Source organism: Ammospiza caudacuta, chromosome 4, assembly GCF_027887145.1.
Source record: "Ammospiza caudacuta isolate bAmmCau1 chromosome 4, bAmmCau1.pri, whole genome shotgun sequence".
NCBI classification, from domain to species: domain Eukaryota; kingdom Metazoa; phylum Chordata; class Aves; order Passeriformes; family Passerellidae; genus Ammospiza; species Ammospiza caudacuta.
Genome location: NC_080596.1, coordinates 54,097,006 through 54,122,411, shown reverse-complemented (window position 1 = coordinate 54,122,411; position 25,406 = coordinate 54,097,006). Strand labels below are relative to the sequence as shown.

At 36.3% G+C, this 25,406-nt stretch overlaps 1 protein-coding gene across 3 annotated transcripts in view; it reads right to left on the bottom strand.

Annotated features, from left to right (window-relative positions):
* Nucleotides 1-2,645: 2,645 nt before the first annotated feature.
* The window catches only part of ATP8A1 (ATPase phospholipid transporting 8A1), a 100,585-nt gene continuing 77,824 nt past the window's right edge, over nt 2,646-25,406 (bottom strand). For all 3 annotated transcript variants that reach the window (XM_058803028.1, XM_058803029.1, XM_058803027.1), the window contains 4 exons: nt 15,640-15,728; nt 15,137-15,229; nt 7,447-7,538; nt 2,646-7,109 (listed from right to left, as the gene is read on the bottom strand). In XM_058803028.1, coding sequence (XP_058659011.1) covers nt 7,012-7,109; nt 7,447-7,538; nt 15,137-15,229; nt 15,640-15,728 — 372 coding nt within the window. In that variant the 3' untranslated portion in view covers nt 2,646-7,011. The remainder of the gene's footprint in view (nt 7,110-7,446; nt 7,539-15,136; nt 15,230-15,639; nt 15,729-25,406) is intronic.

Sequence of the window (25,406 nt, the reverse complement as noted above, 5' to 3'; positions counted from 1 at the left end):
AAGGTGCAATTTTTGTACCTTTAAAGAGCAATTAGTCATCAGAGCCACTGACACAGGTGGTGAGTGGCTGAAATTGAGTGTTTTCCTGAAAGAAAGACTGTACACAGCAAAGCTGAGAGTTTGGCTCAGTCACTGCCCATTACCATTTGGTGCTGTACAGGCCAGGCTGCTTCCGTGTGATGGTCTCAGAGGGCTCTGCAGTCAGTTATTAATGTTTTAACACAGGGACAGAGTTTTGCTACACTTGCATGCAGCTTTAAATGTTAATGACTATTCAGCCTAAAGAGAGCTGTGCCGTTTGCAATGTAGCAAAAAACTCAGCCTAGCAGGGAAGACCCCTCTGAGCCTCTTCCTTTCTTCCTCTGATACTGCATAATGGGTTTGTCCTCATAGAATGGTTGAAGAACTTGACATACAGGAATAATTTCATTGAACCAGACTTAGATAAGTCTGTAAGTTTACAGAGTGCTAAGTATTTCACAGATCACTAGCCAGACTGCAACAAATCCTGCAAATGTGACTCTTAGGATGGGAAAGATCAGTTGTAGTGAAAATAGCTGTGCTGTGCTACCTGTAAAATAGTTGAGGTGGGGATTATGCACCATCTGCAGATAGACACACAAAGAAGAAACTATAAATAAAAAAAAAATATATATATTATTGTTCATGTAGTTAGAGTAGCAGTGACCCACATAGCTGAAGGGAGAGGAAAGGAGGTGGCCAGAATAAAGCCCATGGACAGAAATAATGCTGCCTGTGCCAGTAGTTTCCGACCCAGATGGATTTGGTGTGCCAGTGAGAATGCTGAATTTCCTTCCTAATGGAAAGAGCCTTTTGGCATTAGATACTCCTATGATTTATAGGAACAGGAAATTTTCCTGAAACTTGCAGACAGAACAGAAATGACATTGTGATAGCACTTTAATGACTAATGAAATGGTTTGAAGGGCTGGATGTATGCTTGAACTGAAGGCAATTGCTTACTATCAGAAGTAACATTTACAGGCAGTACTTCCTTTACTGCCATGTTAACAAAGTAGATTTAACTATTTCTTTTGGAATTCTGAATTTAGTTCATACTCCTTTTTACTAGCACTACAACAATCTAAAATCAAAATGAAAGAATATTCACACTCATTAAATTGATTACTGTCATTCACACACAATGCCACAAATGCTTTGATTGCCATTAACTGGTAATGACTTAGATGAAACCCAAGCCTTCTGTGGACAATGAGCAACAGTGGCATGCCATTTGTTTTGTGTTTCCACAATTTGGGATTCTGAAGTGTGTACCTCCAAAATGCATCAAGACTTTCCAGTGCTAGGAAAAACATTACAAGTACTTGCAAGAATGTCTGAAGGATTCTGTTTGAAACTAGGTAAGCAGTACAGTATGTGGCTATGTAAACTCACGGATTATTTGTAATACTAATCCCACTGGAATAAAAAAACCTGACAATTTCATAAGTATTTTGTCATTACTGCTCAGTTGCATCTTGACTTAAGGATATTAAGGAACATTAAGGAGCATTAAGGAGTTGAAGTTGGTTTTCAGTGCTGTTTTGCTGCCTATTGCAATGTACTGTCTGAACTTGAACTCCTCTGAACAATGAGTCTGCTTTTGAGGGAGCCACTCATAGCACATAAAGTTTTTGACTCACAGTGACACCAAGGCTATAATTCCATGCTAACCTCTTTTCATTAGCAAAGGCAGAAAATGAAATGCCTTTCTGTTCTTCTATTCTTTCCATCTATGGCTTGTGCAAAAATTCAGGAGGCTGTAGTGTGAATCAGGTTAGTGAAATTATTTTAGTTTAAAAATAATGTTTGCTGTAAGAAAGAAGGGAAAGGATTTGAGAGGAAGCCTGGATCATTATAAACTGGATTACAAAATAAATAATTTCAATGGCCTCATGACTGCCAGTATAAGAGAGATGTAAAATATTATCAGGTGGAATATCCTTAAACCAGCTCTGCTACTAGAGACTGGATCTTGTGAAACTAGCACTATCTAAGATGCATGTATTATCAAACCTGCTTGGACAGAATGCAAAATAAATTTATTGTCTAGTGTACATATAAAAATCAGTCACCCAGCTACTACCAAAACTCAGTTAAGGTAGTAAAATATTGATTTTTTTCAGTGGTGGGCTCTATTAGAGGGAAGAAACACCAGCTACTATCAAAGCCAAAGGATACAGTATTTACCACTGTTGTCTGAAAAGGGAGGTGACGTTTCCTTATTCCTGCTCTTACCATTCTTGTACTACATACTTCTCTTTCAAAATAGGGTATCACCACCAGAGTATGTTAAGGCTTGGCTGGCAGTCACTAAATTGCAGACTCCTGTGCTCCTCAAATTTTTTTAACTTTTCTAGACTTCACATGAGAACTGAAAAAGACATCTCCAAAAAGGTGTTCAAAAAAAACCCCCAACCCCAACAAACCTTAAACCAATTTACTACTTTTCCAGTATACCTTAAAAAATGCAAGAACTTGATAATATTTGTGAAATAATATTTCTAGTATGTCTCATTTTAAAGTATTCAAACCCAAGAATAATGAGATATGTTTTCCTCTGAAAGTAATCCCTAACATTTCCAACCAATAAAGTCAACAAAGCCTCTTAATTTAATGGCAAAGTTTATTCATTTTTTAACAATTAAATGACAAAACATTTAAAATTTGCAGTTCAAAACATGCACATTCACCAAATGCCAAATGACATTTAACACTGCATAGAACTGAATGTGTTACTAAAAGAACTATTTAAAAAACACAGTGCATTTAACATCCAGTTAAAACTAAACCTGAGAAACTACCATAAACACCGAGTCAAAAAATCTTCATTCATGCAGCTTCATAATTTCCACAACAGTTTCAGCAGTAATGGCTTAGTGGAGCTGTAAAACCTTACTTCATCTTGGATGCAATTTTGCTGTTTCAGACTGACCGCTTTCTGCAGCGGTTAATACATATCAAACACTGAAAATCGTTATGAAAAATTATGTTGAAGTAGAAAAACAATATTAACGCATTTATGGCTTCTATGCTACATTAAAAAAACACCATAAAATATGACTTAAAAAAACCCCAACAAAACAAATTTGTTCTGGTCACAGCTTTGCAATTACAAACCATACTCTACATGGAAATACTTTTATTTCAGTATTGACCCTCAAAAGTGCCCAACTTTGCACATCATTGCTCAGATGAGCAGTCCTTATACTCACAAGCAGTCTGGTTGAACCCTATAAGAGTAGTGGTTTGCATAAGCAGGAACCAGGTTTGGAATGCTAAAATATTCCTTTGTTTAATAAAGATCTATTGGTTAACAGCGAGGAAACTGGGGGAGCGAGGGCAGAGAGGGGGAAGGAGAAACTCATTTGTGGAGTTTTGTAACCAGTGAAAACATCCAGTACCAAGGAAGCTGAACTGACAAACTCATTTGCTTACACAGCACTAGCTTCTCAATATATTATGAGCAGACTTTTAACGGAGGCATTAAAAAACAGGGATCAACAACCACCATGCATCGCCTCAGAACACTGAGAAATAGTGCCTCATGCAGACAGAATGATAAATTTATCAGAACTACAACTGCTTTTACACAATACACAAGAAAAAAAGGGAAAAACTTTTCTCCTTAAATTTAACACGTATTCCAAATTACTCATCCTTCAAGATGGGTTCAAATGTCATGATACACATCTTAAGACATTTAATGCTCATCTTTGTAACAAGGTGAATTTTATGGATGCATGTGGACATATAAGAATCTTCAGCTATCTCTTAGTGTTTCAAAATATTTTATTTATCATTTTATACAAATAGAATGATGACTAAGTATAAATCTGTTGAAACTGCTTTGCAAAAATATGTGTAAAATTAGGAAATGGCAAGAAAAAATTCCAGATACAAATTGTCAATAGGTTTGTTAAAATTTTTTTCCAGTTACTCTTTTGAATAATTTCTATATATATGTATGTATATATTTAAAAATAATCAAGCAAAAGTATTTATATAAGATACCCGATTTTTTAGTGGCACAGGTTCATCTTTTAGATGGAAATTTTTAATATTAACTTGCAGTGCCCATGAAAGAGATGGGAAAGTCCACGTGAACTCTCTATTTAATACACTTTTGAATTTTGGAACAGTAAGAACAGAGGCATTATTATGAGCATTTCTGCCTCAACTGTTCTTTTTTCCTTTAAACAAACATCAGCAGAATCCCCTTATTTTAACAAAGGTATGACATACTAACAGGATGGAACTAGATTATATTACTGTGTACTTAAAGTGAAAATAAAGCGCATATTGTATACTTGGCCTGATTTAAAAATGGGCACACATATATAAGATAATCTTGTATTTTAAAATGGAATTGTATGAGCAATCAAAACCCACTGTTTTTGCCTCATTTGTCTTTTTTGCTATTTTTAGGAAGTGGTATCTTTCAACCACTAATTATCAGAAAAAGTACAAGACGGGAAAAATACATCAGAAGTAGTAAAAAAATGCACTTTGTGAAATACTCCTTCAAATTCTGAAAAAATGTAAGCATGAAATGCTGTGATAAGATTATCTTACAAACCTTTAAATTAGTCTGAATTGAGGACCTTAGAGTTGTTTCAGTCATTTTCTTGCTTTTTAAGGTAGTTAATTTGGGATCTACTGTGTGTTTTTTTCTTCAAACTGTATTACAATGGTAAAACAGAATTTTATTTCATAGGAAGAATAAGAGATCATGTAAATATCTCACTGCATGTATTTCACAGTCTATTCTAATCCGTATCTGCATAATTAGCAATTCAACCAATTAGAACAGAAAAAAAATTGCCCATTACGAGGCTATGTATAGATTAATTTTATGTGAATTAAGTACACAGAAAGATTAAAAAGGAGCAACAGTGTCATGGTTAACTTCAGAAATGTTTTGAAGGTGGTCATTGTCCCTTGGATGACAGCAAATAGGGATCCCTGTTTTAGGAAAGGGGCATGCCCCCGAATTTTTTCTTGCCTTAGGTCAAGTGATTTGGCCCTCCCATATTGATCCATCTATTTATCTATGCCTGCAATGGCTTTTCTGAAGGCAGTTCTTGTCTGCATGACTGACTGGCAGTACTGTTTCTAGCTCCCTTTCTCCTTGTGCCTGCTGTTTAGAGATCACTCCAGGCTAGTGAGAGGAAGACACTGCATAGCAGGCACATGAAATGCAGACTGCCTTGCCACTGATACACCTTCCTAAATAGGTACTTTCATATAGTGCCTTCTGTTGGGCTTTCTCTGTGTATTTTTAAGTTTCTCTCAGAATGGAGGATAAGAAACTTGTATAGTGAGATTAATTACATGTTAAGCATTTAGCTAGATGAAAGGCAAGGAGGTAAAGTCACCTTTCGTAAAGACAAATGAAGGAGGGCAGAGAAAAGATGGGATTGGATGACTTGTTATGATTTGGAGAGCAAAGAGTAAAATACTTAATTTAACAGATCACTGGGGATATTGTTGTTCTGCTTTTCCATCTGGTTGATCTCCATTGAAAGGAAAAAAGAGATAATTCCTATGCAATTCACAAAAATTTACTTAACAGCATAACCAACTGCTACTATAGAAAATTGTATTTTTAATGTAATTGTGGTGGCCTTTAAACCCAGAATTAAACACGGACTAAAGAGAGGCAAGAATTAGCTAAATTTTAAAGTTCAAGTAGCCTTTCTTAGTTTGAAACCTGACGGTTGTTGGATGGTAAGTTGAGAAATACCAAGTATAACTAGTTAAAGCATGTATCACAATGTTCTCATTTAATACTGCCCTCTTTTTTTCCCCCTCATAGCAGGGGTGTATCTTTTCCTGCAGTCACTTCCTCTCCATTTTAATTAAAGGTGAGAGTATATAAGTATTCTGCATGACCAAAAAGTTGTAAAGAGACTGCTGCAATGTATTTCACACCTTTATAGGAAGTGACTTTTGTGCAAATAAACCGGTACATACCACAGACTAGCGAAGGGCATGCTTTGCTCTGTATTTCAATGTATGCATTTCAAATAATTCTAGTATAAAAATGTTGAAAATTTGATTAATTTTAAAAAATAAGTTTAAACAAACTTTCTTTTGAACCTACAGTATAAGCAGATACAACTAAGCATCACAAAAATAATTAAGTTTGCTAAAGGGAAGTAAGGCAGAGCAATTCTTAAAAATTGAATAAAGTATTACGTGTACTCCATTATACAAGTTGGCAGCCATATTCAACATACACAATACTAAATGAAAATAAGGGGAAAGCTTGTATAAGGCCAAAGGTGCAAAGACTTGCAGTTTTGAAAGCAAATGCCAAAAAGGCCACTCAAATTGGACTCACTATACCTTCTCCTCAAGTGTGGAGACTCAAGCATGCAGTTCTGAGATCAGGACTGGAGATAGTTTCCTTTCAAATTGTTTCTAACAGAAAACATTTATGGAACTTCTTTGGCAAATGTTTCTAGATTAGTTTGACACAAACATCTATGAGCATCTTGACTCAAAATCTTTCTTAAAGAAGGTGAATTAACACCATTAAGATACTGGGTTTTTTTCAGCACTTGTTGAAATCAAAGGCTTGTTATCAAATATATTTAAATATATTAACACTTAAAATCTTTCACAGATGCAAGTTGATCTGTCAATGTAAAGTACATTTAGCAATCTGACCACTGCCTTTCTAGTGTATGACCAGTATTGATCCAAATTCATTGTAAAATAAGCAAGCTGGCAAGATACAAGGTAAATTCCAATCTGTTTACAAAGGCTAAGCAAATACTCGTTAAAAATTTAGAGATGGTGTGTTACAGTATAGTTGCACAGTGCTTATGTCTACCGAATACACAAATCCAAACTTTATGGAACAAGGCCATCATAGATCTTTCAGTGTCTGATAACTGGACCATGGTCACAGCTCCCAGCAAAGATCTAGTAGCCTGTCTCACAAAAGTAACAACTAAGGCCTAGATGTCCAGCTGTGTTCCTTCACCACTCCTCAGGCCTTTGCTTTGTGGTATCGTAAGCTCTTATGACTTCAGACTGGGAAACAATCCCATTTTCATCTTGAGAGAAGGCGTAGCCATCTGCAGATACAAAGTGAAATAGAAACAAATTAAGTTTGATAATTTTAATTTTTTTAAAACTTTAATTAAAGCAACTTAACAAAGATGAACAGAAGGGAATAAACCTCTTTTCAACAGTAAGTAGAATACTGTGCCATTTCTTACAGAATTTTGCAGTTATAAAACAGCAGAAAGAGCTCTGCACAGTACCTTAGGTATGAAGGGCAACTTAACCACAGACAAAGAATATGGTCTAATGGGTTTAGGATACTGCACTTTTGCTATAAATAAATGCAGTGAAAGGCAGAATTTAACTGCTGTTATTAATGTACATTAATTTCTGTCAGTGAACACTTACGAAGCAAGTTTTGTTGCAAAGAGTCAGAGCGATACAAGTTCACGTGGTTCTTCTTAAAAACATTCTTCAGTAGTTGGGCTCTTTCAGTTAAGCTAGAGAGAAAGTAGACACATGAAGAATATTTACTTACTAATTACCCTATCCCTTTATTTTTGAGTCTGCTCAATGGGAATTAATTGTTAAATAAGAAATGTCCACCCTCCTTTTTCTTTCTATATTGTGCCTAATGAATTATTAAGATGATGATTAAAAGCTTGCACGAGGACAGATTATTAAGTTCTGACCCCTGGTAATGATTTTACTTGTAACAGTGCAGGCAAAATATCTTTTTGAAACACTGCTGTGTGCTGACAACACAAATAAATGAAGAATACTGTGAACCTTTGAGTGTGACTCCTTTAGAAACACACAATGTAAAGGGAAGGCACTGTCTTCCTTAATGTAGCACAGCTTGAATAGTGCCAGGCTGAATTAGTCCCTTTTATCTTACATAGAAAGTGTTCCCAGCCTCTATTGACACAGTACCCCAAAGGGGTGGGAAATGAGTGGAGGGAAAGCCACGTTCATGGTTATCAGCTGTGTGTACAGAAACATTATTTCCATGAAAAGTGTTCTAGAAAGGAGCTTTCCCCAGGAAACTCTAGAAGGTGTTTTTCTGGAGATCATACCCAAAACCCAGACTACTATCGCTGCTAAGGTTGGCCACCTCAGCCCACCTCCTTCCTTCCCAGCACTACTGCGTTTGTTGTGTTGTATGATTACTGCGCTTTAGTGTGACTCAAGGTACTCCCCATTTCAGCCCAAGTGGAAAACAGGAGCATTAAACATTTTTTAAATTGAGACTCAGGAGTCAGCCAAATGCTGCTAACTGTAGTGAAACAAGTAGCAAAAGTATTTGGTTTCCTTTCTGTCTTTCTTGCAATAAAGTTCTCTCTAATAGGAACATACATTACTAAATAAATACCAGGTACATGAGCCATAGCTAAGAAAAGTTGCAAAATCTGACAGTTTTAATAACATATTAAATATGTGCAAGGGACTATATTTAAAAAAAAAACAAAAAAAACCCTCTTCAGTGTCCTCTTGATTTGATATTCACTGTGAATTACCGCCTGTGTTTCAAGAAATACCAACCTATCACTTAAACACTTCAAATGCTGAAAAATCCAGCCTACTCTCAATGTAAACTGGTCTAAAATTAGTTCAATTAAAAAAGAGATGCATCTTATGTATAATGTGAGTACACAGTGATTTGATATTGCTACAGTTTTGCTAGATTAGCAAAGTTGTCTCTCGTGCAATGATGTAGTAAGAAAAACAGATTTCACACACCTTATGTTACCAAGTTTTGATTACCCAAATTACTTTTTAATATTATTGTCAATTAGCTCAACAGACTTAACTTCTCAGGCTATCAACCAGACTAAGTGGTGCAAGGAAGGGAACTAGATTGCTTTCCTTACTAGATCACCATTCAAGCCACTAAATTAGAAATGTTCATTCTTCCTTAAGTGACTCTACATTTATATATGAAGCTGAACCACTGTTTAGAGATGGAGAGACTAATGGTTTATCTCATCTTTCTGTTACCCTCTAGGCTGGTAGTTTAAGCATATGGTGAAAGCTTGGCTTTTCTAAGTTGGAAAAGGAAAATAAACCTACTATTTCCACACCCATAGAGGAATGCTAACTGGAAAATCTGCAGGGTAAGGTGATAGGCAGGGGAAACTGCTTCTGTGGCCATGTTTTGAATGAAAAGATGGAATGAGACTCCCTTGTAAGAAAAAAAAAAAAAATTAGGTACCAATTCCAGAAAGGTAGTTGGCATCTGCTGACTGAATCAAGAATGGAGAGGCTGAAGTACTGAAACACATCTTACTCTCAGTGCTTTCCTAAGCTAACTCTCTGGGGATTTTTTTCATCCTGCTTGCTCCTCTACGCTGTGTAGGAGCTTTCTTTTTTAGTTCAGAGCTGTAAACTGTTTAAGTGACAACATCAATAAAAAATTAGGGACTGAAATCTAAACTGTAAGAATACTGAGACTGGATAAATAAATCACTATTTTCATGTAAAACTGGAAGCCAAGGAGGTGGAAGACTATGGATACACTTAGTAACAGTTTTCAGCTGCATCTCCTTTGCAATACATCTGTGAAATCCTTATTAATTTGAGTTGAAATCAGAAAATTTCCATGAAATGTCTGACATGAATAAAAATAATAATAAAAAACTTAAATAAAAATATTTTATTTAAAACATTAGCATGTCTATTGTACCATTCCTGGTACCATCATTCCTTGCTTGTATTCCTGAATGGAATGTTCAGATTGAATCACAGAATCACTAGGCTGGAAGAGACCTTCAAGATCATTGAGTCCAACCCATGCCCAAACACCTCAACTAAACCATGGCACCACATGGAGTGCCACATCCAGTCTTTGTTCAAACACATCCAGGGATCCACCACCTCCCTGGGCAAACCATTCCAGTACTTGATCACTCTTTCTGTAAAAATCTTTTTCCTAACATCCAACCTATATTTCCCCTTGGTGCAGCTTGAGACTGTGTCCTCTGGTTCTGTCAGTTGCTGCCTGGAGAAAGAGACCAACCCCACCTGACTACAGCCACCTTTCAGGGAGTTGTAGAGAGTGATAAAGCCACTCCTGAGTCTCCTTTTCTCCAGGCTAAACATCCCCAGCTCCCTCAGTCGTTCCTCACAGGGTTTGTGTTCCAAGCCCCTCACCAGCCTCATTGCCTCCTCTGGACACCCTCAAGTGTCTCAAGGTCCTTCCCAAACTGAGGGCCCAGAGCTGGACACAGCACTCAAGTGCCGAGTACAGGGGAAGGATGACCTTCCTTCTGGCCACATTGCTGGCCACATTGCTCCTGATCCAGGCCAGGATGCCATTGGCCTTCTTGGCCACCAGGGCTCCCTGCTGGCTCATGTTCTGGCTGTCAACAAGTTCCTCCAGGTCCCCTTCTGCCTGGGCACTGTCCAGCCACACCACCCCAGCCTGTAGTGCTGCAGGGGGTTATTGTGGCCAAAATGCAGGACTGGGCACTTGGACTTATTAAAATTCATCTTATTGGACTCTGTCCACCCATCCGACCATTCCAGGTCTCTCTGCAGAGCCCTCCTACCTTCCAACAGATCAACACACACTCCCAGCTTAGTGCTGTCTGCAAATTTACAGTGAAAGACTCAACACCCTCATCCATGCTGTCAATATAGACATTGAACAGACTGGCCCCAGCACAGACCCCTGAGGGACACCACTGGTGACTGGCCCCCAGCTGGATGCAGCACCATTCACCACCACTCTCTGGGCCTGGCCATGCAGCCAGTTCCTAACCCAGCACAGAGTGCTCCAGTCCAAGCCACGGGCTGCAGCTTTTTCAGGAGTGTGCTGTGGGAGACAGTGTCAAAGGCCTTGCTGAAGTCCAAATAAACAACATCCACAGCTTTTCCTGCATCTACCAGCTGGGTCACCTGGTCCTAAAAGGAGACCAGGTTGGTCAAACATGACCTATTCCTCCTAAACCCATGCTGGCTGGGTCTGATACCCTGGCCACCCTGTAAGTTCTGTGTGATGACACTCAATATAAACTGTTCCATAACCTTACCAGGTACTAAGGTCAGGCTAACTGGCCTATAATTACCAGGATCCTCCTTCCCACCCTTTCTGTGAATGGGTGTCACATTGGCCAGCTTCCAGTCCCTTGGAACCTCACCAGTGAGCCAGGACAGCTGGTAAATCTGGAGAGTGGCTTCACAAGCTCATCTGCCAGCTTCCTCATCACCCTGGGATGGATCCCATTCGGTCCCATGGATTTATGAACACCCAAGTTGATCAGCAGCTCTCTGACTGCCTCCTCCTGGATAATATGAGAACGATTCTGCTCCCTGATACCAACTACCAGCCCAGGACAGTTGTCCTGAAAACAACTTCTTCCCACTAAAGACTGAGGAAAAGAAGGCCTCCTCATCTGCGGAGTTCCCTCCCTCATCCAATAGAGAAAAAAGGTTGGTCTTACCCTTCCTTTTGCCATTAATATATTTATGAAAACATTTTTTATTCTCCTTTACAAAAGTTACTGAATTAAGTTAGAACTGAACTTTGGCCTGTCTAATTTTTTTCCTACATGCTCTAGCAATCCCCTGAAATACTTCCTGAGGGACCTGACTGACCCTCCTTCCAAAGATGATACATCCTCTTTTTATTCTTACCTTCTTTCACAACCTTGTTGCCCATCCAGGCTGGATGTTTGCCTTGTCAACTCATTTTTTGGCAAACAGGGACAGTCCGCTCCTGTGCCCTCAAGGTCTCTGTTTTGAAGCACACCCACCTTTCCTGGACTCCTTTGTTTCTAAGGGCTGCTTCCCAAGGAACTCTCTGAATAAGTCTCCTAAATAGGCCAAAGTCTGCCCTCTGGAAGTCCAGTGCAAAAGTCTTATCGATGTTCCTCCTCATTTCACCAAATTTCATTGCTTAAATGCTAAGCAGTGAAAAGATTACCTTAAACTTTTACACTAACATGAAGTAGGCACATATCTTAGTTAATGCATAATAAAGTTTCCACTGCACAGATCTGATTGCTGGTAAAGAAAATACAAAATACATAGGAAATACACTTGAGAAAAGTGCTTTCAGCTATTCAAGTACTAAATTCTGTTCTTTTTCTATACTTGAAATATTGTGGGCTCTCTATTATAAATCACCCTGTTGCCATTCAAAAGCATATTTAAATATCTACATGTGAAGCCAAGAAAACATGGTTTCATAATTAACCAATGTTAAATCACAGTAACTAAATGCTTGTGCTCATTATGTGTAACTATATCGACAAGCAGAATATTTTTCTGCTTCATGTTCAAAAAACTATTTTTGAACATGAAATGTATACCTTTACAGGCAATTAGACACAGTTATAGAAAAAAAAGTTATTATTTTATGAATTCCTGCAACCCTCACAGGAAAGAATTTCTTCTGAGTATCTAAACTAAACCTACCCTCTTTCAGTGCCATCACTACATGCCCTTATAAAAACTCCTGGCTTTCTTGTAGGTCCCATTCTCAGTAAATATTTAGATACACACTGATTACAACAGCTGTCCAATACAAGAATCCTAACCTGTTATCTCTGGAAGCTGAGACCTCTATTTAGTGTTGTAGTATTTCTAAAATGGGGGTGGACAGAGAGGAAATGTTTCTGAATTATCTTTCTCGCTATTTCTTAGTTATCTTTTAATCATCCATTGATTTATATATTCTTAGGGTTTTTTTGGCATTTAATGAGAACAAACCCTTTTTCTGCTGTAACAGAAAATGGTACTCTCACAGACATGCACACACTAGAATAAGAAAGTATCATGTATATATCTTAAACAGATGTAGAGGATATTCCTCACCCATTTAACTATTTACTCTGTACTGGTAACTAATTAATCTGAGCTTTTGCAATTTAGGAGACTCAAGAGTGTTTAAAAAAGTTGAATCAAATTTTTGTAGATGCAAGTAAGTCAGTTCATCAGACCATTTTCTTAACAATAAATACTTTCTCCATAAAAGGTAAAGTTTTGGCTCTATCACCTGAATTTTAATACATTAAAAAAATAATGGAGGGGATAAAATCTTGAGAAATATTGAATTGCGTAACATCCAGTGATTTGCACACCAGGTTGCTTGTATCCTTCAGAAATACTGATTTAAAAGTAACTTTGTGGAGAAGAATTAGATCTAAGAAAGATATTCTGGCAGGTAACTAAACAGCGGTCAGGGAGCCCCCATAACTATTTAACTGTGGGATAAAAAGATAATTACAAAAGCAGTGGTGAAAACACCAAGTTCATTTTACCTATATAAAAAGGGGTTTGGAACACGTGTGTAGAATGAGGGAAAAGCATCCTGCCTAGACAACTGAAGTTAAAGCAGCTGAATTGGGAATACAAGGGAAGTTTTGGGAATGCAAGTATGAAATACTAAAAGGTAGGTTACCTTACTTTTTTCTACACCCACAAGATGTTCCCCTTTTAGCACCATCCTAACACTAATACTTGCTTTCTTTCCTGAAACTCATACTTCTACAGTTTTTGCTCTTTGCAAAAGAGGACAGAGCACACATTGCTTCAAAGCTCAGCACACTGATAGTTGAGTGGGTTAATTTGGAGGAAGATATTTCCCTCAGTCTGCTTGAATGACCACTGCCACTGGAGAAAAGCATCTGAAGCAATCAATTTACATCACCTTTAAAAGCAAGAGAATTTACTCTTGCAAGCAATGGTTAGGTCTTGCAGTGATGAAGGAAAAGTAAGTTTGAAGGAGGAATTGCCACCAGCTAGGGGATTCTACAGTACTTCCAGTGTGAAGCTGCTGCTACAAAGAGAAATATAGAGCCCGAGAGGAGACTGCATGCAGGTGTGTCCTCTTCTGTAACCCACCACACCAAACTAGGTGTTCCATGGCTGGCTGAACCCAGCTAGAGACAAAACATTCTTGTGAAAGCGCTCGTACAAGCTGGATACTGTCCCATTAAAAATGATGGTTATCACCTTGGTACATGATGTAACTTGATCTCAACCTGGTAAATCCTAGTAAACTGATTCCCGCTGAACTGGAACAGGGATACAGTAAGATTGCTAAAGTATCTTTATGAACAAAAGGTACCTTCTGAAAATTGAACCTATAGTAAAAGAAGTGGCTGTGTATTTTTCTGGTCTCTTTCTGTGCATAGCTTGGTAGGAAAAAAGTCTTCTTGGCTATGCTTTTTGCCATGAAGATACTAAAAGAACAGCAGTCCAAATAAAAGAAAGAACAGGAAAATCAAGTATCAGCAGTTTTGGCTTTTTTTTTAGACTTCACAAATCTCATGAAAATGAAAACAAGAAAAGAAGGGTCTAGCTCAGCCAGATGGCACTAATGAATTGGAAGGGGGGGAGAGGGGGATTTTGTCATCTCATACATTCAGCGAGTGCTTGCCACAAGTTCAGCTTGGGGTTAAAAAGTCTGAAATATTTTGGTGAGTGCACACCTTTATGCTGAGTTTACATGTAGAAAATGTCCAATTGTTCAGTTTTACCTTCTCCCTTTTCAAATTATCTGCCTGGTCCATGAAAGAGGACGTTACAAGGGAATTCTTGTAAGTTAAAAATTTTACTTACTTCATATAGGTTAATCAAATTAGTTTGCTCTGGATTGGAATTAAATACAAAACCAGCTTACTGTATTCAATTTCAGAAAATACCAGATACATTTTTTGTTTTTTTTCTATGCTACTGAGAAGCTTTTATAGAATTTAATTTTTGTTTTTGTGCTTAGGCCCTGTTTACGGCTATACTAGAAAATGATGCAGATTTAAACTAATTTTGTTCTAAGCCATTTTCTTCTTCTTTTGTTTGTGAATTAATTAACACAGGCAAAAGTCACAGAATTAAAACTGCACCTCAAGCTTGTTCTATACATAAGAACCAGAAACCAGTCAGCTACAAAGAAACATATCAGTTAAAGCTTTTGGTAAAACCTCTGTGTAAACCTATGAAAAAACACACAGGCTCAGTAGACCTGAAGGTCCTTCACAGATGCTTTTCATTTGTACAGCTTTTGAAAAATAACCTTTTGTCTTTGATACATGTATACAGCTAAAAATATTTAGCTTTGTTTTTTAAGACAATGTTCTACATATTTTTACTGTACCTCTTGCCATGCACAACTGCCCCAGGATCCTCAGACTTCGCTTCCAACTCCTGAACTTCATCTACCAGTGTCTTGTAAGTAGCTCTCTTTACTCTGTAAGTACATACAAAATACTGCCAGACTTACTCTTCTTGAAAGTATAACAACAGATACTTTAAATGCTTTTATAAATATTCAATTTATAAATCCATTTTCCCTGACTTGAAACTAAGGAGAAATATCAAAAAACAAATCTAAAGAACTTATTTTATCATCTGGAGATACAGAAACAAATTAGAAACAAATTAGAAACAAAAATAGCTATTAATAAAACACTACAATTATTTGAACATTTAAAATAGTAATAACTCTTGTATAAAGTTTTTAACAAACAAAGACAGTAAAAAAGAATTTTATAAAATCACCAGAATTGCTCTTAATTTGTTTTTTATTATATTAGTAATTAGAACACACATTTAAAAGTCAGTACTCTCTTCTGTAAACACTGGTATTTCCGTACTCACACTTTGTATACTATATCAAGAAGTAAAGCTGTCATAGGAATACACAGAAGTCCCATCCAGAACACTCCAGAGCTGAACATCATAGCTGCCTGAAGAAAAAATGCACAAAACAGGATGTCATGACAAGAACTAGCAAAAAAAAATCTTAGAAATATCAAGTAGTTTGTGGGGGCTATCAAAAGCAAATTTAAATGAATCATTCTTGTCTGACTAATGTGAAATAGAACTTGAACTCCTTTCTAAAATCCCCTGAGTTGCAACATAAATCCAGTAAATAGTAAGCACTATTTCAGGTCAAGAAGCTGGTAGAAAGATACAGTGCTTAGCTCTTTGCATGGCAGAATCACCCCTCCACAATGCTGCTCTATACAACTGTGATGATTACAGGCTTTTCCATTAAAATCAGATTTATCAAAAATCCACCCTTTCCCAACTTTCTCAATGCATTACGAGCATAGTTTTTCAACTTGCAATCTACTCTAACAGGCTATAAGAGTTTCTGACTCTCATTTGGATACTGGACACTGTTACAATTACCCTGCAATATAACTTGGATCAAAGTTTTCTCCCACAGAACTCGCTGTACCACAGTTCCCACACTGCCACAGACTCCTGTTAAACAGATTGATTAAAAACGAGAAATAAGGAAACAACTATTTATGTAATTACGAAAATATGCAACATATTGTTAAATGAAGATTTCACCATTAATACATGTTGAAATATTTGAAAACCACGTAATTGTTTTTATCTGTGTATCTGTTTTTTCTGTACACCACTATATGTAATACATAGGAATTTCTTCTGTTCACAACTTGGTCTGTAGAAATACTAAAAACTAAAAACATAATGAATGGCCAAAACAAACATCACAATATATGGACATCAAAGAAAAAATGTATTTACCCTTCTAATTCACACTGAAATGTCTACATTGATAATATTATGGATGCAAAGAGTATGATAAATACTTACTGAAGCATGTTACTGCAGGTTTGAATCGCAGTCAGTATTAGAAATACTTTTATAATGTAATTCAATTGTAGAGAGGCTGAAAGTAACACCACTACACAACTGTAGTGTAGTGTAGCTTCAAATCCTTTATTTAATTACTTGGAGACTAATTACTTTCACAGGTTAAGCCTTGTTATGTAAAATAAATAAGCCGAAATTTTACTAGTTTTAATTAACAGACAAACAGTAGGTAGTTTGCAGTAGCTGAATTCTAATTTCTCAACGTGCATACATGAACATTTAGGAATTATACTCAAACATGTTAATATATGAAAATAGAAGCTAATTATTTTCAGGAAAAAACCTAATTCTCATATAAGGAAAAAATTCAATTTACCTTGTTTTGTATCCAAATTCCTAATGACATTGATTCTTTGGAAAGCATTAGAATGTACTTAAAAAATGTGGTAACCTTCTCATGACTATGTTAAAAGGACATAGATATTGCCCTGAGATTCTACTAACTACTTCTGTCAACAGCTGCCAGCAAAGGTGTAAACACTGAGCAATGACAGGTTCAGAATAAAACAACTCATATTTTCAAAAGGGAAAAAAAAGGAGAAAATTTTTTATCAGGAGGAAATGTATTAGAGTAAAAAATCTATTAGCAGTCACTTTATAGGCAAAACCCGACTTTTGACATATTTGATGAAATACTCATTTTCTAGAACAGGAGCTAATAGGAAATGTCTGTCATAAATGCATTTTGCAAGACATTTTATAATTACCTAGTAATTAGATAGACAGTTCCCTTAAAAACAAGAAAAAAAGCACAATAATGCAATTTGAACTAATTATGATGATTACTTCCTATTATTAACAACATTTTTTTATTTATAAGAACATAGCAAAGAGCTGTCCTTGTGTTAGCCACCCGGTATTAAATGTTTGCTGGTGAAACAGCAAAAGTGATAATGTAGGTCTTAGGATGTTAATTCTGACCATTGTAATGCTAACTATGAATGAAGGAACAACTGGCGCCTACTATTCACTCCATCCAGCCTTTGGCTTTACAAATGAACAACATGAATTGAGGTAAAAAAAAAAGTTTTTCTGCGTCATATTTGAAAGCCTGTCAGATTTTTTTTTCTTTTACAGAGTTAATCCAAACCTAAAAGATTTAAAGCTGACATTCGCATTAAAGACAGAGGCCCTCTTTGTATTTTTTGGATGAAGAGGGGAAAAAATAAAATCCCACAGAGGTATTTCCTTCCTTTCTGTACAAGAAAGCTCCCCCCTCACTCTGTAGAAAACATTTTTGTCTCTAACTTTTCACATCTCTCTACACATAGGCAGGTCATCTGGGAAATGGCAAACCAATCCCTTTCAGACAATGGCACTAACAGGAGCAGCCTGTTCTGGGGACGGACTCTGGCTGCCTCTGTTTGTGGTTTACAAATTGTTCCTAATGTGAGAGATTTGTGCTCTATGCCAAGTCTTCCCCCTTTAGGCCTTGTGAAACCAAATGGAATCTGCCACAAAAGTGGCTCCCAGGGGAATTCAGAAGTAATCCAAAATGAGAGCTGGGAAGCCCAGTTTATTGAAGGACTTACAAATCCTGCAGGGTAGATAAATAATTTGTTGTGTGTGTAGCTCATGCTCAATATTAAGACTTTCTAAAATAAATTAACATTTTTTTTAGTTTTGATTTTTATATAGGTTCTCATTTTTCAAAAAAGAAAAAATTGCTGAGGAATGTTCCTTTTCATGATTTAGTGGCAGACAAGAAATCCTGGCTGCAAAACTTTTAAAGCACTGCTGAAGATGTAGTGTTAGGAAATTACATGTCAGAATGAACAGAGAATATTTGCTTTTTCCTCATTATGAAATGATCTGCCAAAATAGCTGGCTCAGATTTTAAAAAGCCTTTAAAAATAAGAAGAGAAAGATGAAAACAGTGGTAAAATTCTTGCTGCAGAAAAGTTCACCCTTTTCAGTTTATCTATTTCAAATATCATCGAGGGTACACGTCTCCTTCCTATAAACTAAAAAGCTATAAAATACCTCAACGTCATCAAACCAGCAAAAGTTTCTCTTTTCAACCTACTGAAAAACTTCATTAGTAGTAGTTATGTGCATGTGTTTGCCTTCATATATGCCAAAGTACTTACTGTTATAGTAATAAAACAGATCTGCATTAACTTCCAGTGCAATGAAGTTCCTACAAGTAAGTTTGTGTATTGCCTCTAGTCTTTGCTGAGTAGAGTTTAAAAAACATCTTTTAGCTCCTTCTAATTAGGAACTGCATTACTTAGAATTGCAAAGAATTAAGTTCTTCTCTGTTAGGATCTCTGGTTATTAGGTACATTAACCAAGACAGACCACTGGAAGCAGAGAAGATAAATTGGGCAGTTCAAAGATCAGCTCTGCTGTTCCTGTTTGAGTGAATGAGAATGTAACTACTGAATATGGAGAAGGATCTTTGAAGTATATCTGGGAATAGCAGATTCTGGCTCACGAATAAATGTCTGCTACTAGACCAAGTACAATTAAACATGAAGGTTTGAGAAGTAAAAATGGAAGCTACCTATTGGGAATTAAATGGAAAAATAAAAACCCTTTAGACAACTCCTGAAGTGAAAGACAAAAAGAAAACTTTAAATATAAATTATTAATTAGTTAAAATATGTTAGTATCAGAATGGTAACATAATTTGAGGCTCCCAGGTGAGGACAGATGACTAAAATGGATATGTTCTATGTGATGAAGTCTGATTAACTTAAAAAAAATCATCAATAAATCACTTTTTTTTAAAATTAATAATATTCTCCACAAATGTACACTGAAACTTTTTTTTTCCCCTAAACAAGATGTTCACATAGATATAGAAAGGAAGACACAGATTACTGATTTTTGTTTTGTAAAGACTCACAGGTCTTAAAAGACAAGCTGGAAAAACTTGGAAGGGGGATGAAAATGTGCTAAAACTGTAGGATAATGCCTCTAAGGGCCTTCTGCTGAGGATGGGAAATATTTTGGACTACGAAGGAAAAGCCTAGCTTTTATTGTTGAATTATTTCAATGTTCTTGCAAATTTAGTACACCAGTTATTCCCTCTGAAATGAAGACAAAGAATTTGGATAGTATTTTAATCCAGACTGGTGAAAAAGCAGTGCAACAGAAAAAAAAAAAAAAAAAAAAAAAAAAAAAAAAAAAAAAAAAAAAAAAAAAGACCAAATACCCTAGATATCACTAGATATTAGCAACTGAAGAACGACTATATTCCACAAGTTTTGTGACAATGAAGTGAGAATTGATAGACTTTGGTATTTGCTTACCATACAGAGCTCAAAGCACTTTTTTTGAAATACAGACTCAACTCAGTTATCTGCCAGGTTCCCTTAAATGCATGGCACAGTAATTCTCTTGTTTGGAGGAATATAGAGAAATCATTACTTCCCAAATTTTAGGGGCCTTATTTATAAATCTCCCTGGCTAACACTGAGGAAAAGCACCATAGCAATTTTTCTTAAATATACAACCATTTAAATTTATTTATTATGCTGTATTCTGGAAAAGTTTTTAAAAATATTAATCTGTTTTTTAAAAGTGCAAGGGACAAGTATCCATTAATAGCATCTTTTACAGCTGGAGGGACAACACAGCAGGGTGCAAAAGCTCCAAGATCCTCACAGAGAAGCTGCTGATGTATGGGCTGGATGGACTTGAGATACACTGAAAATGGGCTGAATGGCAGCTGGTGATCAGTGTCAGGCTGGCTGGAGGCCAGTAACTGAAAGTATACCCCAGGGATCAATAGTGGGTCCAGTTTCATTTAACATCTTCATTAAAGATCTGGATGAGAGGCAAAGCGTACCCTCAGGAAGTTTGCTACTGACACAAAATGGGGGGAGGAGTGGCAAATGCAGTAGAGGATTGTGTTGCCATCCAGAGAAACCTCAAAGGGTTGAAGAAATGGGCTGACAGGAACCTCATGCAGTTGAACAAGGAGGAATGCAAAATCCTGCACATGGGAAGGATCAACTCCAGGCAGCAGTATATCCTGGGGGCCACCCAGCTGGAAAGCAGCTGGGCAGAAAAGGACTTGGTCCCAATGGACACCATGTTGAAAATGAGCCAGAAATGGGTCCTTGTGACAAAGGAAGTGAATGGTATCTTTTGGCTTCATTAGACAAAATATTGCCAGCAGAGGGGAAGGCAGGTCCCCTCTACTCAGCAATGAAGAAGTCACACATAGGGAAGTCTCCAGTTCTGGGCTCCCCAGCACAAGAAACACAGATACACTGAAATTAGTCCAATGTCCTGAAGCGTCTCTCATGCAGGAGAGAAACCTGAGATAGCTGGGACTACAGCCTAAGAGAAGGCTTTGGAGGTTCTCTCACCCTGAGTGGAGGGTGCAAAGACAGAGCCAGGCTACTTCCAGTGAAGCCCTGTCATGGCACAAGAGGCAAGGAGAGCAAACTAAACCTTGAAGCTGAACATCAAGCGAACCTTTCACCGTGAGGGTGACTGAACAGGGACACAGGTTGTTCAGAAATGTTGTAGTGTCTCCATCCTTGGTAACACTCAAAAGCTGCCTGGACACAGTCTGGGGACAGCTCAGTGCAGTGTCTGAAGCTTTAGACCAGATAACTGCAGAGACCTGTTCAGCTGTTCTATGATTGTATTCTATCCTAAATACTTTGCTTTGTAGGCTTTGCTCTACATTAGACTAAAACCAATTCCCACTTTTGGATCAAACTTTAGACAAACATCTTACTAGAGAAGACTTTTCATTAGAGACCAAAGTATCTACAGTTTATTTTTTTAATGTGTTTTTGTGTAAAAAACCCCAATGTAGTAAAGGCATTAAAGGATGCATATCTAATATTTTAATAAGCATGATTTCATATAAGCAGGATACTTGGCATAGTATAGAGAGAAGCAATATTTAAGAAACCAATGCTGTCAGTACAGTATATTCTAAAACACCTTTTCTACACAGTGCAGCTAAATCTTCCCAAAAGAAATATTACTGTTTTTCACAAGACTTCTGAAAACCTCAATCAAATGATCTTAAATTCTGTAAAATACATGCTTGGACCTTAACTCCAATTTCCGCCAGTAGTTTTATAAATCCCCTGGGTCAGGCAGAGCAGAAACAGATGGTGCTCTGGAGAACTTTACAGTGCATTGTCTACAGTACAACCATAAATTAAACAGTTCTGTGGATACTGAACTTTTGCTTTAGTATCCATGTCATACTTCTTATTCAAGTAAAGTATTATTATTCTAAGCTATCTTATTAATCATATAGGTGTAAAAAAAAGAGGCCTAACAATTCAGAGCACAAAACAGTAACAAGGATCATTACAGATTGATTTATTTTTCACCCCTCCTCAATTACGGGTTTGCAACTCAGACCATAACCAGATTTTTTTAAGAAAGAGATAATCATATTAGTTTAGAAAAGTATCTATTTTTATAATTTAAAAAATTAGTCTGTTTTTTTAAGAGGACTTAAAGGAAAAGCAGACCTATTAACTGCAAGGATGGAAGCACTAATGGAAGGTTCTTGCAGCTTTACAGCCTACTGACAGATGAATGGATGTTGCTGTTATTAGGTGATGTAAGTTACAGAAATTTCATTAGTTAAAGCAATTATTGCAAAAGGACTACACAGATATAAAAACATCCAAAATTTTAATCACAGCTTCATTAATTTATGCAGTCATTATACAGATATGACAAAATATGGACAGCAGGAAACTTCTGGCAATTCCCTGAAGATAAAAAATCCATTTTGTTTAGTATCACAGATTAGTTTTCTCTGTATTGAAGAGTTTAAAAGAAAAAAGAAAATACACCTGCAAAGCATTTATCAAATATGAACAGACTTGGCATTTACTTTAAAAAACTTATGCAAACTTCATCTGGCTTAAACAGAAAATACCATAAGTTGTTTAAAATATTTTGAAAGTATATTTAAATTATCTATTTGTTAATATTATGTATAGAAGTATCAACCTAATTAATATCAATGTAGTAAAGACAGATCCAGGCAGTTGATTTTTTTCAAGTACACAATAAAAATTTTCTTCTATTCTGAAGTGACACCTTTATTTTGAAATTAAATGCAACTTTTTAATGCAAAGGGTCAAAATATACTGTGTTAAACGTAGCCAAAAAATGCCTAAAAATAATTTAATGTTGTTTTATCCCCTTTCTTTCCTGTGCATCTGTATTTAAGAGCACAGTCTTTACTAGTAAAATATTAAGAAAATAACCCACAAAGTTCCTTGTTCACATGCTTCCATACTAGACAGTACTGACAGAAAGCAAATGCATGAATAAACATTCCTGCAGATGTAATGCAAATTTTAATATATTAAAAATATCCTCTGTATGCTATTATAATATTTTAATATAATAACAATATCCTCTGTATGTTACACAAGATGCAAAGTTGTTATAAACTCAATGACAGCTTTTGAAATGTTTTCAGTATTTCTCTCTCATAAGCTGTGCATCCCCATTTTTTCTCACAGAAATAGTGTTTTGCTACTTCTACCAAAATCCTCCTTGCAGAAAAGGTATTTTAATATTTTGTTATAAGTAGATAGAAGTTAAATTCCCGGTTTCTTAGGATCTGTGTCTAAGACTAGAAGAATATAGTCCCAGAATAAACTCAAAGAAAGTAATTTTTGAACGGGTGATTTTAAAGTACAAGCAAAATAACAAGAAAGTAAACAGTAAGTTCTACTTAATTAATGATAAAACATTTATGTCTTTTTTCTACTAAAAGACTCATGAAGTTGATTTGCTACAGTACCTGAACTAGCTACACATACCATACAACATAATTAATTACTCAGGTTATCACCCCTTTTTATCACATATCCTTCTTCAGTTTTATGGCCTATTTTTCCATTTTCTTCAGCTTCATAAAGCCTATTGCTTCTCTCAGTTTTCATCTATTTTTCCTTCTAGCCTGTGTCTGCCAAAAGACAATGGTGAACTGACAGTTTTCATCTGAACATCATCAATCAGGGAAAATGAATGAAGTTTTCTCCACTTGGAACTTTATTTCTTTAAGAAAAAAACCCCACAACTGGAATAGAAACTGTTTTAAGGTTGGCAAGATATAACTGGTTTCAGAATATGGAAAGCTACTATAACCCAGACATCTACTATCATCTCTAACAGATAATCAGCTACAGAACTACCAGTTACTCATATCAGGAAACCTATGCCAGGATACCTTACTTATGTGAGTAAGAAGTCAAACTGCAGTTCTTTTGGTGCACTACCTGTTTGACAACAAGTTATCACTACTTACAGGACTTAGGACTACTGCACCATGGAGAGCCATGCAGTTCCCACACTGTGAGAAATAGTACTGCATAGGTGGATGAGTGTTTGCCCAGTGCAGATCTACCAGCCTTGAAAAACCAGAAAACAAAGGTCTTGATGCCAGAATTGTCTCAGCATGCTAGATGAACTGGACATTTTGGATCAAGGGGGGCCCTGTGTGTTCTTGTTCTGGGAAAACTCAGAGCAGAAGAGAGAGACAAAAAAATACACTTGATTATACTATTAGGAACATGTCAAGGAAAGGGGTCTAGTGACCTAGACAACAGAGAAAATAATGCTGTAACTTCCATACTTTTTCACTTTACTGTATTTTCTTTTAGACCATGGCATTCTGCAATCTTTCCTTCTGTGAAACCAACATACAGCAACCTGCATGTAAAGCCAACTTTAATTATCTTCTGTATAATTGGAAAAATACACAAAATGATGGAAACAATTAGTGTAAAAAGTCAGAAAAACTTGCAAAAAAATTTGATATATTTGTTTCTTTGTTCATCCAGTAAGTGACTGGATGATGCTTGGATAGTAAAAAATGAACACAAAAAACCAACTCTTATGCTTTAACTTTGGGCCACTAACTTTAGTGCTCAAATGTAAGAGTATTAGCAGCATGAACTGACTTCTGTTACAACTCAATTTTTTCTCAAGTCAATACCTTGCAGTGTTCTCCACAGAAATAAATTTATCAGAGTTGAATATTTTATAAGAGTGGATAAAAAAAAAGAGTTTCAAAATATTTAGATAAAAACCTTCCTCTGCATCCAATGAATGAATTTTCCATCACCTCCATATGCTTTTTCTCTCCCCCTCAAGAGCACTAGAATTTTATTTTCTTGGAACAGAACCAGAAATAAGCAGGAAGAATCTTACAATTTTCATGACATTAATATGAAGAAGAACCAAATCCTTACCAGAATGTTTCATTAAGTGCTTTTCTATCTCAAAGAAGACATGAAAAATATGTTTGCAGAAGACACCATCTAGCTGGAACTTAATTGTTGGATGAATATTATGTTAAGAGTACAGACTGGAAAGACTATAAACCTATTATGACAGAATTGTTACCAGCTCTAAGAAGAAGAAAGAGAATACTTTTAAACATTCTAGGGACTATAGTTATGTAATCTGCAACAATATTTCCTTACAAATCTGAAGTTTATTAAAAAGGGGGAATTTTTAATGAACACATTTGGGGAAAAAACTGCATGAAAGTCCCCTTCAGCATAATTTCTCATATCATACCAGCTAAAATGGACAAAAAGCTAAAAGCAGACGTCAGCTTTTGATACACTTTAACTTTTGCCAATAGGCTGATGAAGTTTTCAAGTCTGACTCACACATTTGAAGAAATCAGGCAAGCAGTATTTGCACAGGCAAGTAGAATTGCTTATATGGATTTGTTTCTGTCACATCACACTTTTCTTGCACAGATAAATCCA